The following is a 14,629-nucleotide window of genomic DNA, read 5'->3' on the forward strand; positions in this document are numbered from 1 at the left end:
CTGGAGCCTGAGCAGTGTGAAGAAGAAGCAAGGACAACGGCCGGATTGACCAAGCCACATGACATTGCATCCTGTTCAGCGCCTACATCCCTTCCCCCATCCCTTCCTCTGCCACCATGCCCAAAAGAAAGGCTGAAGGTGATGCTAAAGAGTTAAAGCCAAGGTGAAGGACAAACCAGAGAAGATCCACAAGGTCATCTGCTAAACCTGTTCCTCCAATGCATGAGCCCAAGCCTAAAAAGACCCCTGCAACAAAGGGAGAGAAAGTACCCAAAAGGAAAAAGGGAAAAGCTGATGCTGGCAAGGAGGGGAATAACCCTGCAGAAAACTGAGATGCAAAACAGACCAGGCATAGAAACCCAAAGGTGCCAGAGATGCCAAATGAAGTGTGTGTGTTTTTGATAACTGTGTACTTCTTGTGACTGTACAGTTTGAAATTCTATTTTTATCAAGTTTTATAATAATGTAGAATTTTGTTTTTCTTTTTTTTAGGCTATGTTGTTAGCATACAGAACACTTCATTGTTTTGGGGGAGAAGGAACAAGTGGCACTAACAGAAGGTCTCCCAAGCTGGAGGGATGGGAAAACACTTTTCCCTGCTAGTTTTGAAAGAATCTCCTTGGCTCCAGGGAGGAGGGATTCCCTTGTATTGACACAGTAGCCAACCTTGGCACAAATGCCTTGTGACATGAGAAAACTCAAAGTCCATTTTTATGTTCTCCCCTCCACCTTCAGCATAGACTTAACTCCCTTAAGACCAGATACCTGTTGGGACCTGACCCCTTCACATTGGTTCTGCCAGTGTGTCAGATGACCTGGACTTTGCAGTGACATCACTGAGATGATGGTGTTCTTCCCAAGAGTGGTGGTGCCTTTTCTAAAAGATTGTAGATTTTAATTTTTCCATTTTCATTTCATTTCCTGAAAGTCAGAGTTGGCTTGTGAAAAGTTGTCAAATAACATGTTCAATATGAAATTTCAACCCTCACTCTAAACTTCCCTGTTCAGAGCATCAAATGAAGACTTCATGGGATTTTATAGTGGTTTCTGATTTTGGTAGTCCATACCTAAAAGGAGTTTGAAAGTCCTTGTATACTATTGCTGAGTGTCTACTCATTTCCTGCCTGAAATACCATAATTGTTTATAAAAAGTATCTTTAATAAAGCTGTATTCAGTTTGACGTGGAAAAAAAATAGTCCTTTATAAGCTAGTGAAAAGGTGTTTTTTGTACTGAAATTCAAGTGGTCCTGACTACAGTTATTATAAATCTCTTTAACTAACTTTTTCTATTTATCAATTCTAAATCTTTAAGCTAAGGAATTTGAGAATGTGCTAGGCATTATCACATTCTTTACCCAATTCTCATAATTATAGTAAAAGTTATTACTACCCATATTTTTCAGGTTCAACAAATATGCTCATAGATATAAAGTGATGGACCCAGAGTTAATCAATGTTAAGCATTAAATGGAGCTTTTGTCAATCCACAGCCAACATAATTTCTCTATCAGTAATTACAGAAAATTAAGTGTAATCAACAAAGAACCAAAATACAGCCACCATAAGATAAGCATTGGGCAAAACTAGATTTAAGGTTTTTTTTCACTTATGTTTTTCTGGGCTTGGTGGCATATGCCTTTATGAGACAGAGAGAGGAGAGAATTTGTATGCCAGGGCCTCCAGCCAATGCAATCAAATTCCAGATGTGTGCACCACCTTGTGTGCATATGCAACCTTGAGTGCTTGCATCCCCTTGTGTGTCTGGCTTTTGTGGGATGTAGATTGTCAAACATGTGTCCTTAGGCTTTTCAGGCAAGCACCTTAACCACTGTGCAATCTCTCCAGCCCTAAACCAAGTTGTTTTTACAAAGTAGAGTGGGAGCCGGGAGTGGTGGTGCACACATTTAATCCCAGCACTCAGGAGGGAGAGGTAAGAGGATCACTGTGAGTTTGAGGCTACCCTGAGACTATATAATGAATTCCAGGTCAGCCTGAGCTAGAGTGAGATCCTACCTCTAACCCCCCCCCCAAAAAAAAAGAGTAAAGTGGAAATTACATTTGCATGTGAGAAATCTATTTAATACTTCAATACTTTTAGTAATCTAGATGTCAGACTTAAAGAAATCCAATGACTCATCAGATCATGTAGCATGCAATACAGTGCCAGATTAAAGGAAAGACTACTAAATATGAAATCATTTTGATTATATGAATCATTTTAAGCTTACAAATGTCAAAGAATAGTTGTAAAAACTTATATGAGGTTTCATTAAACTTACATTAGGTTACACTAATAAAGAAAATGAGTAAGAACATTAAATAAGGGTGGAGTGATGGCTACGTGGTTAAAGGCACTAGATTGCAAAGCCTGAAGGCCCAGGTTTGATTCCCCAGTACCCACGTAAAGCCAGGTGCAAAAAGTGGCACATACACCTGGAGTTCATTTGCAATGGCAGGAGGTCCTGGTGTAGCCATTTGCTCTCTCTCTCTCTCTCTCTCTCTCTCTCTCAAATACATAAATGAAATACTTTTCTGGTCTTTTGAGTTAGGGTCTTAGTCTAGCTCAGGTGGCTCTCATGCTGGCCTCAAACTAACAGTGATCCTCTTACCTCAGCCTCCTGGGTCTGTGATTAAAGGCCTATGCCACCTATTTTTTTAAAAGAACATTAAATATTAAATATTTTCTGTTATAGCTCTAGAATCTTAATGTTTAGTTCCTAAAAACATGTGGCCAGGTGTAAGACTAGGAGTTCTACAATATCCCTTGATTCATATTAACAGTTTCCTATGCAAGCTTTATAATACATCCCTTATATTTACTGCAAGGGCAATGAATATGAAAAGGAAGTAGAATGATGAGAATGAAAAATGAAGTTTAATCTGGATTCCTCAAACTTAAGTTTGTATGTTATTGTTCTTTCCCCAAGCCAGTATTTTTTGTCTATAAAATAGACATAATACCATAGGCTGTGGAGTTGGCGCAATAAGTAGTGTTTGCCCTGAAACCATGAGAACCTAAGTTTGTGAGTTTGAATTCCCAGAGCCCAAATAAAATGACAGGCATGGCAGATGGCAGCTGAATCAGCAAGCTCTTGGTTCAACAAAAGACATTGTTTCAAAGAATAAGGTAGAGAACAATTGAGGAAGACACTTGATTTCAACCGCTAGCTGCATGCACAAGTGTACATTATATACACCCACTCTCACACACACCCATATGCCCACACAGAAATGAACAAAAATACACACACACACACCACTTCACATGTGAAAACAATATCATATATTTCATGTTCTTAAAAAAGTTAAATAAAATGACTTTAAGAAGTTGAATTGCTACATTTAAAAATGTACTTTTCAACCTTACTCTAAGTGCATTTAACCAACCTCATAATGGGAAATCCTTTGTGATTTAAACTGTAGCACCACTCCACACACTTGACAAAAATCATCTCTAAAACTGGCAGACCCTTCTTGTTTATTCCAAGTGGCATCTATAAGTAAAAGAAAGGGAAGACAATCTATCATATTAATGATATTCAAATGAATTATATCAAACTTTCATGTTTTTGATGATGTGGTAATAGCTTTTTTTGTCTCATTTATTCTTTCTCAAGTTCTACTTAATAATGTAATAATAATGTAAGTTCTACTTAATAATGTAATAATTAGTACTTAATAGTATGTGTCTTTAATGTCTAATATTGTAAATTATTAATTTAATATAAGTCAAGACAATAATATTTTAAAGAAATAGTTAAAATGGATACCAGTAGCTTGATGAGCTTTGTACAATGGTTAAAAGAATCAATAATGAAAGGTTTAATTTAAAAATCCAGTTTTGAGCTGAAGAGATAGTTTAGTAGTTAAGGAAAAGCTTAAGGACCCAGGTTTCACTCCCCAGAACCCATGTAAGCCAGATGCACAGGATGTGCATGCTTTTGGAGTTCCTCTGCAGTGGCTAGAGGCCCTGGCATGCTCATTCTCTCTCTTTCTCTCTCTCTCTCTCTCCCCTTCCCTTCCTCTTATAAATAAATAAAATTTTAAAATTACAATTTGATATTTTGTGTTTTACAACAATCATTCCTATTATTGTAAGACTCATATGTATGAAGATATGTTTTCAATGTTATCTAAAAATCACATGAGTCCATAAATTATCATTACTCATAATCGGCAAATATCTCCTATTATTGTACAATCACCATAATACTCATCTGGGCAAAAAAAAAAAAAAATTCTCACATAGCTCCCTCCCACTCAAAGCTATAAAATAATGTTCATGTCCAAGGATCTAGAAATTTATGTTACAGTATATGTCACTGTAATAAAAATCATATCCAAAATACTTATGTATATACACTTTCATACTACACTTATATCTAATATCCTTAGAAGCCTCCATGTATTCTGCCAAGCTCTGTTTGTTTATCTATAGGGCATGAATAACAAAACATCAACAATTTTGCTTATGATTTATCTATGTAGATAAATAACATTGTACTACACATATTTTGTGGAGAAATGGTAATAATATAATAAATAAATAAAAGTTGTAGAACAAATACCATTCTCCCATTTTCTAACACTGACAAAATTAAATAGATGCACATATAAACATGGAAAATTATGGAATTTTGTAATCAGAATTTTTAAGTTGTTGTGGTGATTTGCTTCAGTTGTGACCCATAAACTTAGGTGTTCAGATTGCTATGTTCCCAGCTGATGGAGATTTGGGAATTAACGCCTCCTGGAGAGAGTGTATTATTGGGGATGGGCTTATGGGTGTTATAGCCAGTCTCACCATGCCAGTATTTGGCACACTCTCCTGTTGCTATTGTCCACCTTATGTGGGCTAGGGGGTGATGTCCATCCTCTGCTCATGCCATTGTCTCTGCTATCATGGGGCTTCCCATTGAGCCTGTAAGCCAAAATAAACCTGTTTTTCCCACAAGCTGCTCTTGGTTGGGTGACTTCTACCAGCAATAATGAAGTGGTACCAAGGAGTGGGATTGCTGCTAGACACCTGACTGTGTGGCTTTGGCCTTTTGGAGCTGTTTTTCAAGAAGAATGTGGCAGGATTTGAAACCCTGGCCTAAGAGATGACTTGCAGTGCTGTAGGTAAAGCTTGATTGACTATTCTGGTCAGAACTGCAAGACCTGTTTGAAATAAGAACTATGGACGGTGAGGTTTGGTTTATGAGGGTGAGAAAGAGGTTTGCTTGGACTGGGCTAGCAGTATGCATGAGAAGCTTGCTCTTATGCCCGTGTCCTGAGAAGTTGTGCAGGGTTACTTTGTATAGAAATTAACTGGTGTGAGCAGAGAGATATGTCACAGAATGAACAATCTTTGGGTGAACTGTTGCCCATTCAGCTGCAATTGAGAGGTTACAACCTTTGAGACTTGACTAGCTGACCTGCACTGGGGCAATAGGAAGAATATAGATTCTTTTGTAGGGGACTGAGTGCTCAAGAAGTGTCCTGTTCTTCAGTCTGCTTTATCCACCCTTGGATTAACAAATTGGCACCTTAACTGGTATTGTGGAGTATAAGAAATGCAGGAAAGTGAGGGTCATTGAGTTTGCAACACGTTCTTGTGTTTTGGAAATGGCCATGGGCAACGTGAAGCAGGTTTGCTGGATGCCTGCATGGAGACCCCATGGGGCCATAAGGATGAACAGTGGAGTGCAGAGGAGATGCCAGACCACGAGATGGACGCTAAGGAAAGCTGCCCGCTAGAATGAAGTTTCCCAGGACTGTGAATAGCCTAGCTTGAGAGTGGAATTGGAATGCCAGAGACTTGTTGCTGGCTAAAATTATAGGGCTTGGAGATTTGTCACTGGCTAGTTGTTGGACTTGAAGCTACAGAGTTTGATGATTGCCTTGGTTGTTTTAAATCTTGTATTGGTTGAATGTTTCTTTGCTATGTCCAATGCCATCTTTTATAGTGTGAATATTTATTCTGTGCCATTATTGTTTTTTTTTTGGTATAATGGTTCAATTAAAAGATCTTGGACTATGGGAGAATTTGAACATCATTGGAATTGATAAAACCATGGAGACTTTTAAAGTTTGATAAATACATTGCATTTTACATCATGCGTGGTTATCAGTTTATGTGGGCCAGGGGCAAAATGTATTGGTTTGATTCAGGCGTCCCCCCATAAACTTAGGTGTTCTGAATGCTACGTTCCCAGCTGATGGAGATTTGGGAATTAATGCCTCCTGGAGGCAGTGTATTGTTGGGGGCGGGCTTATGGGTGTTACAACCAGTTTCCCCATGCCAGTGTTTGGCATATTCTCCTACTGCCATTGTCCACCTTATGTGGGCCAGGGGGTGATATCCACCCTCTGCTCATGCCATCATTTCCCCCTGCCATCATGGAGCTTCCCCTCGAGCCTGTAAGCCAAAATAAAACTCTTTTTCCCACTAGCTGATCTTGGTTGGGTGATTTCTACCAGCAATGTGAACCAGACTGCAACAGTGGTTAACTTTGGAAAATGGATCAAAGGACAATGGAAGATTTTACTCTTGATATTTGCAGAAAGCATGTCAGACTTTCTCATTAAACATGATTAGGGTAGATGTCAGCAAGATGGTGGTTGCCTTCAATATTTGTTCTTTTACAGACAACTCATTTCAACTTATTTATTATCCACACATGAAAATACCTTCTTCACAGGACCCAAGGAAATCATGTTGACAATTATAGCACCTGGGTATATTTCAGAAATGTTATATTAAAGAGTACAGGAAGTAAAGTTTATATTATGTGCGTTACTCCTTCCCAAACCACAGTTGGCACAGAATGAACAAAGATGCTTAATGTGTGAGGGAAGCAGAGGAAAAGGAAAATTCCATTTTATTTTGATAGGCTCCATTCTGGTAAAACCCAGCACTAAGCAAGTTCCCAAAGTCCAGACTCCAGGCTGGTGTCTCCAATCTGAGCCTACAGCTAAGCTCTGGAACCAGTCCAGAATCTGCCTTCTCAGCCTGAAAATCTGTGTAATAGTCTCAATCTGTGCAATAGTCTCAATCTCCAGGTTGCTCTAATGCCAGGCCAGTGGTTCTGGACTCTATATTTCCCTCAACACTAGATTGGTCTTAATAGCTCTAGGCTTCAAGTTAGTCTGAGAATCAAGATGACTCTTGCAGTTCTAGTCACCAGGCCCAATACCTGTAGCTTCACCTTCTGTGCTGGTTCATCTGGTCCCATACTCTTTAGCACACAAGGATCCAGGTATGTCTCACTAGAACTCAGTGATTGAGCAGCCCCTGTAGGCCCCAGATTCAAAATGACCCAAGTATACCTATGTCTCAGGATGACCTCTGAAGCTCCAAGACTTAGACTATCATGTTAAGCCAGTACCTGCATACATAGGCTTCAAGCTGGTATCAGTGGCCCAAGGCTCCAGGAAAACCTCAATGACTCTAAGTGCCAGTCTAGAACCCATAATATTGAGATCCTGATGAGCCCAATGTCCACACTGGCCCCATAAACAGGACAGTACCTTTAGCTTCAGATCACAAGGGATCTAAGTTTTAGACCTACTCCAGATGACCCAAGGCTCTGGTCTACTCCATTAGATTCTGGTGTCAAGTTCCTGAATATTGGACTGATTATCCAAGATCACTTCTTCAGATTTAGATACAAGACCTATCTTAGTGATTTTAGTTGTCAGACCTATCTGAGGACTAGGCCAGCCTCTATAGATTTAGGCTTAACACATACCCTGGTATCATGTCAATCCCTTTATCCCTAAGCTTTAGGCAGTCCATGGTAGGAACAAGTTACAGGACTTTTCTTAAGGACAAAGGCTCTAAGCTCATCCTTGAAGACCTGACCAATAGGTCTAACACACTGGATTAAGTCTCGTGCCAGACTTGCTCACCTGCTGACCTTGACATAAGGCTACCCAAACATTTCAATAGTAAGCTTTCCATGTGATTATATTTGAAGGCCAGCCCCAAATTGAGGGACAAGTGATCTTTTGGGGGCAACATAGCACTACTACCAAAATAATGATGCTTTAAGAAGTAGATAACCAATAATTTATGGGTTAAAGAGTCCCTAAAAATTTCTACTGATTTCTGCATCAACTTATAATTCCTGTAATTCCTCATTCCCCTAGTAGTACAATAATTTAAAACTGACACTCAAGTTGGTAAATATAAAAGGTAAGTCTTTTAATTTACTTCTTCATTATTGGTCTTCCAGATCATTTCTGTGAGTCTGTGGGATTGCTGGAGTTTCTATAATTTTTCCTTTAGAACAGTATTACTAAGATTTAGTGTCTCTGATTCATTTTCTCAAAAAGGTTATTAGTCTGTTTTTTAAAATATTTACTTATTTATTTGAGAGATAAATAATGAGAGGGGGAGAGAAAGAGAAAGAGAGATAGAGAGAATGAATATGTCAGGCCCTTCTACTGAAAATGAACTCCAGATGCATGTGCCACTTTGTGCATCTAGCTTTACATGGGTACTTGGAAATCAAACCCAGGCCATCTCGCTTTATAAGCAAGCATCTTTAACTGCTGAGACATCTCTCCAGCCTTGGGATGTTTTTATTTATCAAATGGCATAATATATTCATGTTGGAAATCTCAGCTATTCTCTTTATCAAATCACTGGTTCATGTCAATTCCAATGTTTGCCATCCTTTCCTATCTACCTTCTTCTTTTTAATTCCATATAATACCTAGTTAATACTCTCAAATGTGTTTGGACAGCATTTAACTTTACTGATACTTCTTGAGTTTGGTTTCAAACTATTTTTGTATATATTCTGGAAAGAGGTAAGAAAAAAACAACAATATAGTGGAGAGTTTTCTTTGGGTAAAACAGGATGCCAAACTGATGCTTTTGACCTTCAGACAAATGTATATGTTAAGTGCCATTTCATATTTTGAGTTAGTAAATTAGGAAAAGTCAAATTCAAATAACATGTGTATGTGTTACTTTGGTGGAGCTGGCAAATAAACTGCATTTAACTTTCATGCTTTCCATTATATATACATAGCTGTTATACATGTTAGAAATAACATTTTCGCCGGGCGTGGTGGTGCACGCCTTTAATCCCAGCACTCAGGAGGCAGAGGTAGGAGGATTGCCATGAGTTCAAGGCCATCCTGAGATGAAAGAGTTAATTCCAGGTCAGCCTGGACCAGAGTGAGACTCTACATCGAAAAACCAAAAATAAATAAATAAATAAATAAATAAATAAATAAATAAATAACATTTTCTAATCTCCAGGAGTATAAAATTCAGTAGAGGAGGTAAGATGTGAATAAGAAAATGGTAATGTTAAGACCAAAGTATTTTAGATGGCATAAGACACACAAAAGTACAGTATAATCCCACTGAACTATTTGGGAAGAAAATTGAAGAGAGGTTTTGATCTGTTTCAAAAGATGGATGCAAAATTGAATTTTTACATGTTTAAGCCTACCATTTCATGAGCACCCTCCTGCCCTGAAAGTCACTGTACCATAATGGATGAGATATAATGAAGTCAGTCATAGGAGAAGTTTACAGCTCTAAATGATTGCATTAAAAAATAAATCAGAGCTGCTATCCACCTGTGGTTCCTAACTTGGATCAGCTTGAGTTGCTTGCATACCTGATAGACAACTTGAGTCCCAGACAATAGGGAGGATTGGGGGAAATAAACACAAACCTAAATCAAAAATGAACTGGTACCATAGAACTCTATCCTTGAAGGTAGAGTAAAATATTAAACCCTCAACAGGACTATGGGGGGAAGTGCCTGAAAAGAAGGACTGTTGAGAGGGTGGGATGAAACCTAACCTTAAAATTTTTTGGCCCTGGCCTATAAACTCCCAGTACCAGAAATCAGTTGCTACCCACAATGAGCTGCCAATCAGAGACTTACAAGTTGCCCAAAACCAGACAGGCTTCTGTCAAAGCACTTGATTACCCAACTGAGGTAAAAGGTAAGACCCTATTGCTGAAGACACCATATGCTGAGGACACAGAACACAGAGAGACCCTGGTGGAATCTGGAAGAGAGCCAGTCCCCAGTTAGCCTGTCTAGCACTGGAAAGCCCTACATGAGCTACTGAGGGAAAGTGGCCAACAATGGTGTGAGTAACCAGAAGCCTAAGCTACTCAGAAACAACCAGCCTGACAAAAAGTACACACCAGTGCAATGGTGGCACACAGCCTTGGTGAGTAACCAATAGCTTTCTGTTTGGCTAAGAGATCCGCTCAGAGAAAGGAACCTATATCTGGAACTGGGAACCAGGTCAGAATCCTATATAGACAAAGATTATGCTCTCCAAAGACAAGCTCCCTTGAGTCTTTAGCTAAAAAATTTCATCAAAGTCTCCCTAAATTACTAATATTTACCCCATTTAACCTATTCTGACTTTACTCTCTGTTGGAGAATCTGTTTTCCTCTCTCAGAAAGTAGGAAGCAGGGAATCATGGCACATGCCTTTAATCCCAGCATTTGGGAGACAGAGGTAAAAGGATTGCTGTGAGTTTGAGGCCACACTGAAAATACACTATGAATTCTAGGTCAGCCTGGACTAGAGCGAAACCTTACCTCAAAAAACCAAAAAAAAATAAATAAATAATTTTAAAATGTAGCAAGAGAAACCACCCCTCACATTTTAGCCAGGGCTCAGCTGAAACCACAGAGGAACTGAGGGGACTGAGCAAGAGTGCTGATTGACAATCAGCACCAGGGTGAAGACAGACACTGAGGATACTTGTCAACACCTACCAAAGCAGAAATCCAGAGGCTCCTAAGAGCTCATCACTGAAGTAGACATAGAACACATCCACCAAGGCTCCTAGTGTAGGGAAGGAAGGAGGCAAGACAGGGAATCCCTGGGTCTGGGAGCTCTAGGCACAAGTGAGAGACCCTGTCTCAATAAAATAAAGAGGAGAATGAGGGATCAAGGAGAACATCAGATGTCAACCTCTGGCCTCCACATTCTTGCACTTATACACACTAACTCACACAAAAATAAATATAAACATCTAGACAACAGATCATGAGAAAAGGAAGAGATCTTCATGGATAGAAGAAATACAGAGTATAATGTCATACATGTGACACAGAAGCTAAAGAGGACTGATTGGGGTAGGGAAAAGGAACCAGCCAGTGGGTTTAGGGGGAGCAGGGGAGAGCACTGGAGAAGGGTAACAAATGAAAACAAAATATAATGGCCCATATGTATGAAAATGTCAAGGGAAGTCCATTAGTTTATATGCTAGCACAAAATGCAATATTTTTTAAAAATAATTAATAAAAACACAATGCTAATCATATTTCAAGTGAGGCAAGAGAAAAAAATATAATGAAAATGTTGGAATGGAGCCAAATTATGATAGATTCCATTAGGGCATATTAATTTAATTCTACAGAAAACAGAGGGAAAGGTTTGACTTAAAATAGGCATATCAATTAGCCTATTGGCATATCAATTGCTGGCTAGAGACTTGAACCAGAAAAGTGACAGCTGACACATAAGAAAAGAAAAAGCACCTCTCTTAAAACTAGAGATTATCAAAGTTGAGCTTAAAACGTTATGAGCATGATAAACCTTTAGATTTATCACACTTACACTTAAGTAATGACCTTTTCCTATTATTTTTTATTTTTATTTATTTATTTGAGAGCAATAGACAGAGAGAAAGAGGCAGATAGAGAGACAGAGAGAGAGAAAATGGGCATGTCAGGGCCTCCAGCCACTGCAAATGAACTCCAGATGCATGTGCCCACTTGTGCATCTGGCTAACGTGGGTCCTGAGGAATTGAGCCTTGAACCTGAGTCCTTAGGCTTCACAGGCAAGCACTTAACCACTAAGCCATCTCTCCAGCCCAGTAATGACTTTATGATACAAGGTGGAGTTTTGGCCTTAAATTTAATAAGTTCATCTACAATTTTTTGTTAGTGTAAACTTCTCATTGTAGGTTTTGTAGATTGTAGGTCTATGTTCTGACTTCAGTGAATCAAAATGACTTTAGTGAATCACAAATTTAAGCATATGAAATTATAAAAGTCATGGAATGATAATTCACATTTGAAATGCAGTTAATATACCACTTCTGGGACTATACCCAAAGAATCTATGCATACCATTGAACTACATTGTCATTTTTATTACTGCACTATCCATAATAGATAAGATATGAGACAAGACTGGTGACCCATCAAAAGACAATGTGATAATGAAAATAAGGTATATCTACCCAATGGAGTTTCATTCGTCTGTATCAAAGAATGAAATTATGTCAGTTGCAGGAAAAATGGATGGAAATAGACATCATGTTAATTGAAATAAGCCAGACTCAGACAAATATAATATACATATATATTATATAAAGTAGAAGGGACTACATGAGGGTGATGAAAAAGTTAAAAAGTAACTATACTTAAAGAGGTTTACTCTAATTTTATTGGAATAGCATGTTTTCCTAATAAATTCAAATATGATTAGATCTTAAATTTTCAGGAACAATCCCTCATGTAGCTAAGTACTTAGAGTGCTTGTCTAGCATATAGGAGGTGCTGAGTTCAATCCCTAGTATTGCATGAATCAGATATGGTAACATATGTCTGTAATCACAGCAAGTGAAAGGTAGAGGCAGGAGAAGTTCAAAATCATACTTGATTACTCAGTGAGTTCAAGGCCAGCCTAATATACATAAGATCTTTTCTCAAAAATAAAACATTCAAAAAGGTAATGGTTCACCACAAGGTCAATTGTGAGTATTTTCAAAATCATGTATACTGAATTAAAATCAAAATCTGTGTGCATGGGTCAATTTATCCAGAAATGATCCTGGTGATCAGCCATGAGGATAATCACTGTTTTATGGGACAAGTTAAGATTATTACAAACAATGACTGCCAAGTACTTACTTGGATAAAAAGCTGACCTGTAAGAAGGTCTTGTTATCTAGAAGGTTATCAGGCTAAATTATGCTGAGGTAGGGAGGAAGAGAGGGAGGTAAGGAAGGAAAAAAGAAAGGAAAGAAGGAAGGAAGGAAAGAAGGAAGCAAGGAAGGGAGGAAAGAAGGAAGCAAGGACCTCAAATCTAGTTAAATCTCCATGGTTGAAGTCCAAGAATTAGTTTTTAAGAAAGCTCTTCAAAAGTCTATGTTTGATTATAATCTCTTACAGCCAGTTTTGGTAGAGTTCCGTCATCCATCATGGTATTTTACAACCTTGGCTGCACATTAGGATCATCAATTAAAATGTACCAATCTAGCCAAATGTGGTGGTGCACTCCTTTAATCCCAGCACTTGGGAGGCAGAGATAGGAAGTTCACCATGAGTTTGAGGCCACATTGACATTATACAGTGAATTCCAGGTCATCCTGGACTAGAGTGAAACTCTACCTTGAAAAACAAAAAACAAAAAGTACCAATCTAGATTCTAAGCACTTCAGTTAATAAGACTCTCTAATGGTTTCTATCGTTTATTTTATCAAAACTTGTTGGGTGGTTCTGTTGTATCAGCATTTTAAAACTAAAATCTGTTTTTTTAAAAAAAAATATTTTAGAGCAAGCTAGAGAGAGAGAGACAGAGGGAAAGAGAATTGTTGTGCCAGGGACTCAGCCACAATTGAACTCCAAATGCTTGCGTCACCTAGTGGGCATGTGCAACCTTATGCTTGCCTCACATTTGTAAGTCTGGCTTATGTGGGATCTGATCTGCTGAGTTTAACATGGATACTTAGGCTTCATAGGCAAGCAACTGAAAAGCTAAGCCATCTCTCCAGCCTTAAAATATTTTCTTTTAAAGATTCTCAAACATTAGTGCATTATCACAGTGAACGAGAGAGATTTTAAGAGAGATCACTGAAACCCACCCCAAGAATTTCTGATTCAATAGTACTGGGATGAAGCCCAAGAGATAAATTTCTAAAACATTTCCTAGTAATATTAATGCTGCTGATCCAGGGATATTACTTTCAGAACTACTGTCTTAGTTTCCACTAGACCTTCTCAGGTTTCTTGAAGACTTAGTAAGTATATTCTCTCATTAAGCATAATACTTTTCAGTATTTTAAGAGTTATGTCTTTCTTCCTCCCCTCTCTCTTAACCCCTTTGTGAACTAATCCAAGCTTTTTCACGTGACATGTAACTTAATCACAGTTCCCTTAACAATGTCACAGTAACCACAAACAAGTGAGACATAAACCATATTCAGAAATCTGCTGACCAAGAACTCTGGGAAATGTAATTAATTCATAGGACTCCAGCATCTGCAACAAGAGAGAGCCCAGGAGAGGTTGAAAAGGTTTCCAAGTGTCAGCAGATAATATGAGATATTTTTATGTTTATTTCCTCTTACCTTTCTGATTTAATAACCTGTTTATTATTTTCTTCTGCTTAAAGGGAATACCTATTTCAATTTATCTTTTGTTTACAGAATGTTAATATTGTAATTGGAAATTCTTTTTTCTTTCCTCTTTCTTTCTTTTCTTCTTTCTTTCTCTCCTTCTTTCTTTCCCTCTTCCTTCCTTCTTTATTTTTATTTTTTTTGTAATTTTTTTATGAGAGAGAGAAATGGTTCACTAGGGCCTCTAGCCACTGCAGCCAAACTTCAGACACATGTGATACCTTGTGCACATGTGCCAACT

General features: G+C 38.3%; 1 protein-coding gene across 5 annotated transcripts in view; it reads right to left on the reverse strand.

The window, feature by feature from the left end:
• Zmat1 (zinc finger matrin-type 1) overlaps positions 1-14,629 on the reverse strand; it is an 82,165-nt gene that overhangs the window by 34,039 nt on the left and 33,497 nt on the right. For 2 of the 5 annotated variants that reach the window (XM_045141041.1, XM_045141040.1), the window contains exons 3-4: positions 3,389-3,495; positions 766-921 (exon numbers count right to left, since the gene is read on the reverse strand). The exons of 1 other annotated variant lie outside the window; for it this stretch is intronic. In XM_045141041.1, coding sequence (XP_044996976.1) covers positions 766-834 — 69 coding nt within the window. In that variant the 5' untranslated portion in view covers positions 835-921; positions 3,389-3,495. The remainder of the gene's footprint in view (positions 1-765; positions 922-3,388; positions 3,496-14,629) is intronic. 2 more of the 5 variants (XM_045141038.1, XM_045141039.1) reach the window with 1 other exon arrangement.

Source organism: Jaculus jaculus, chromosome X (assembly GCF_020740685.1).
Source record: "Jaculus jaculus isolate mJacJac1 chromosome X, mJacJac1.mat.Y.cur, whole genome shotgun sequence".
Lineage (NCBI taxonomy): Eukaryota > Metazoa > Chordata > Mammalia > Rodentia > Dipodidae > Jaculus > Jaculus jaculus.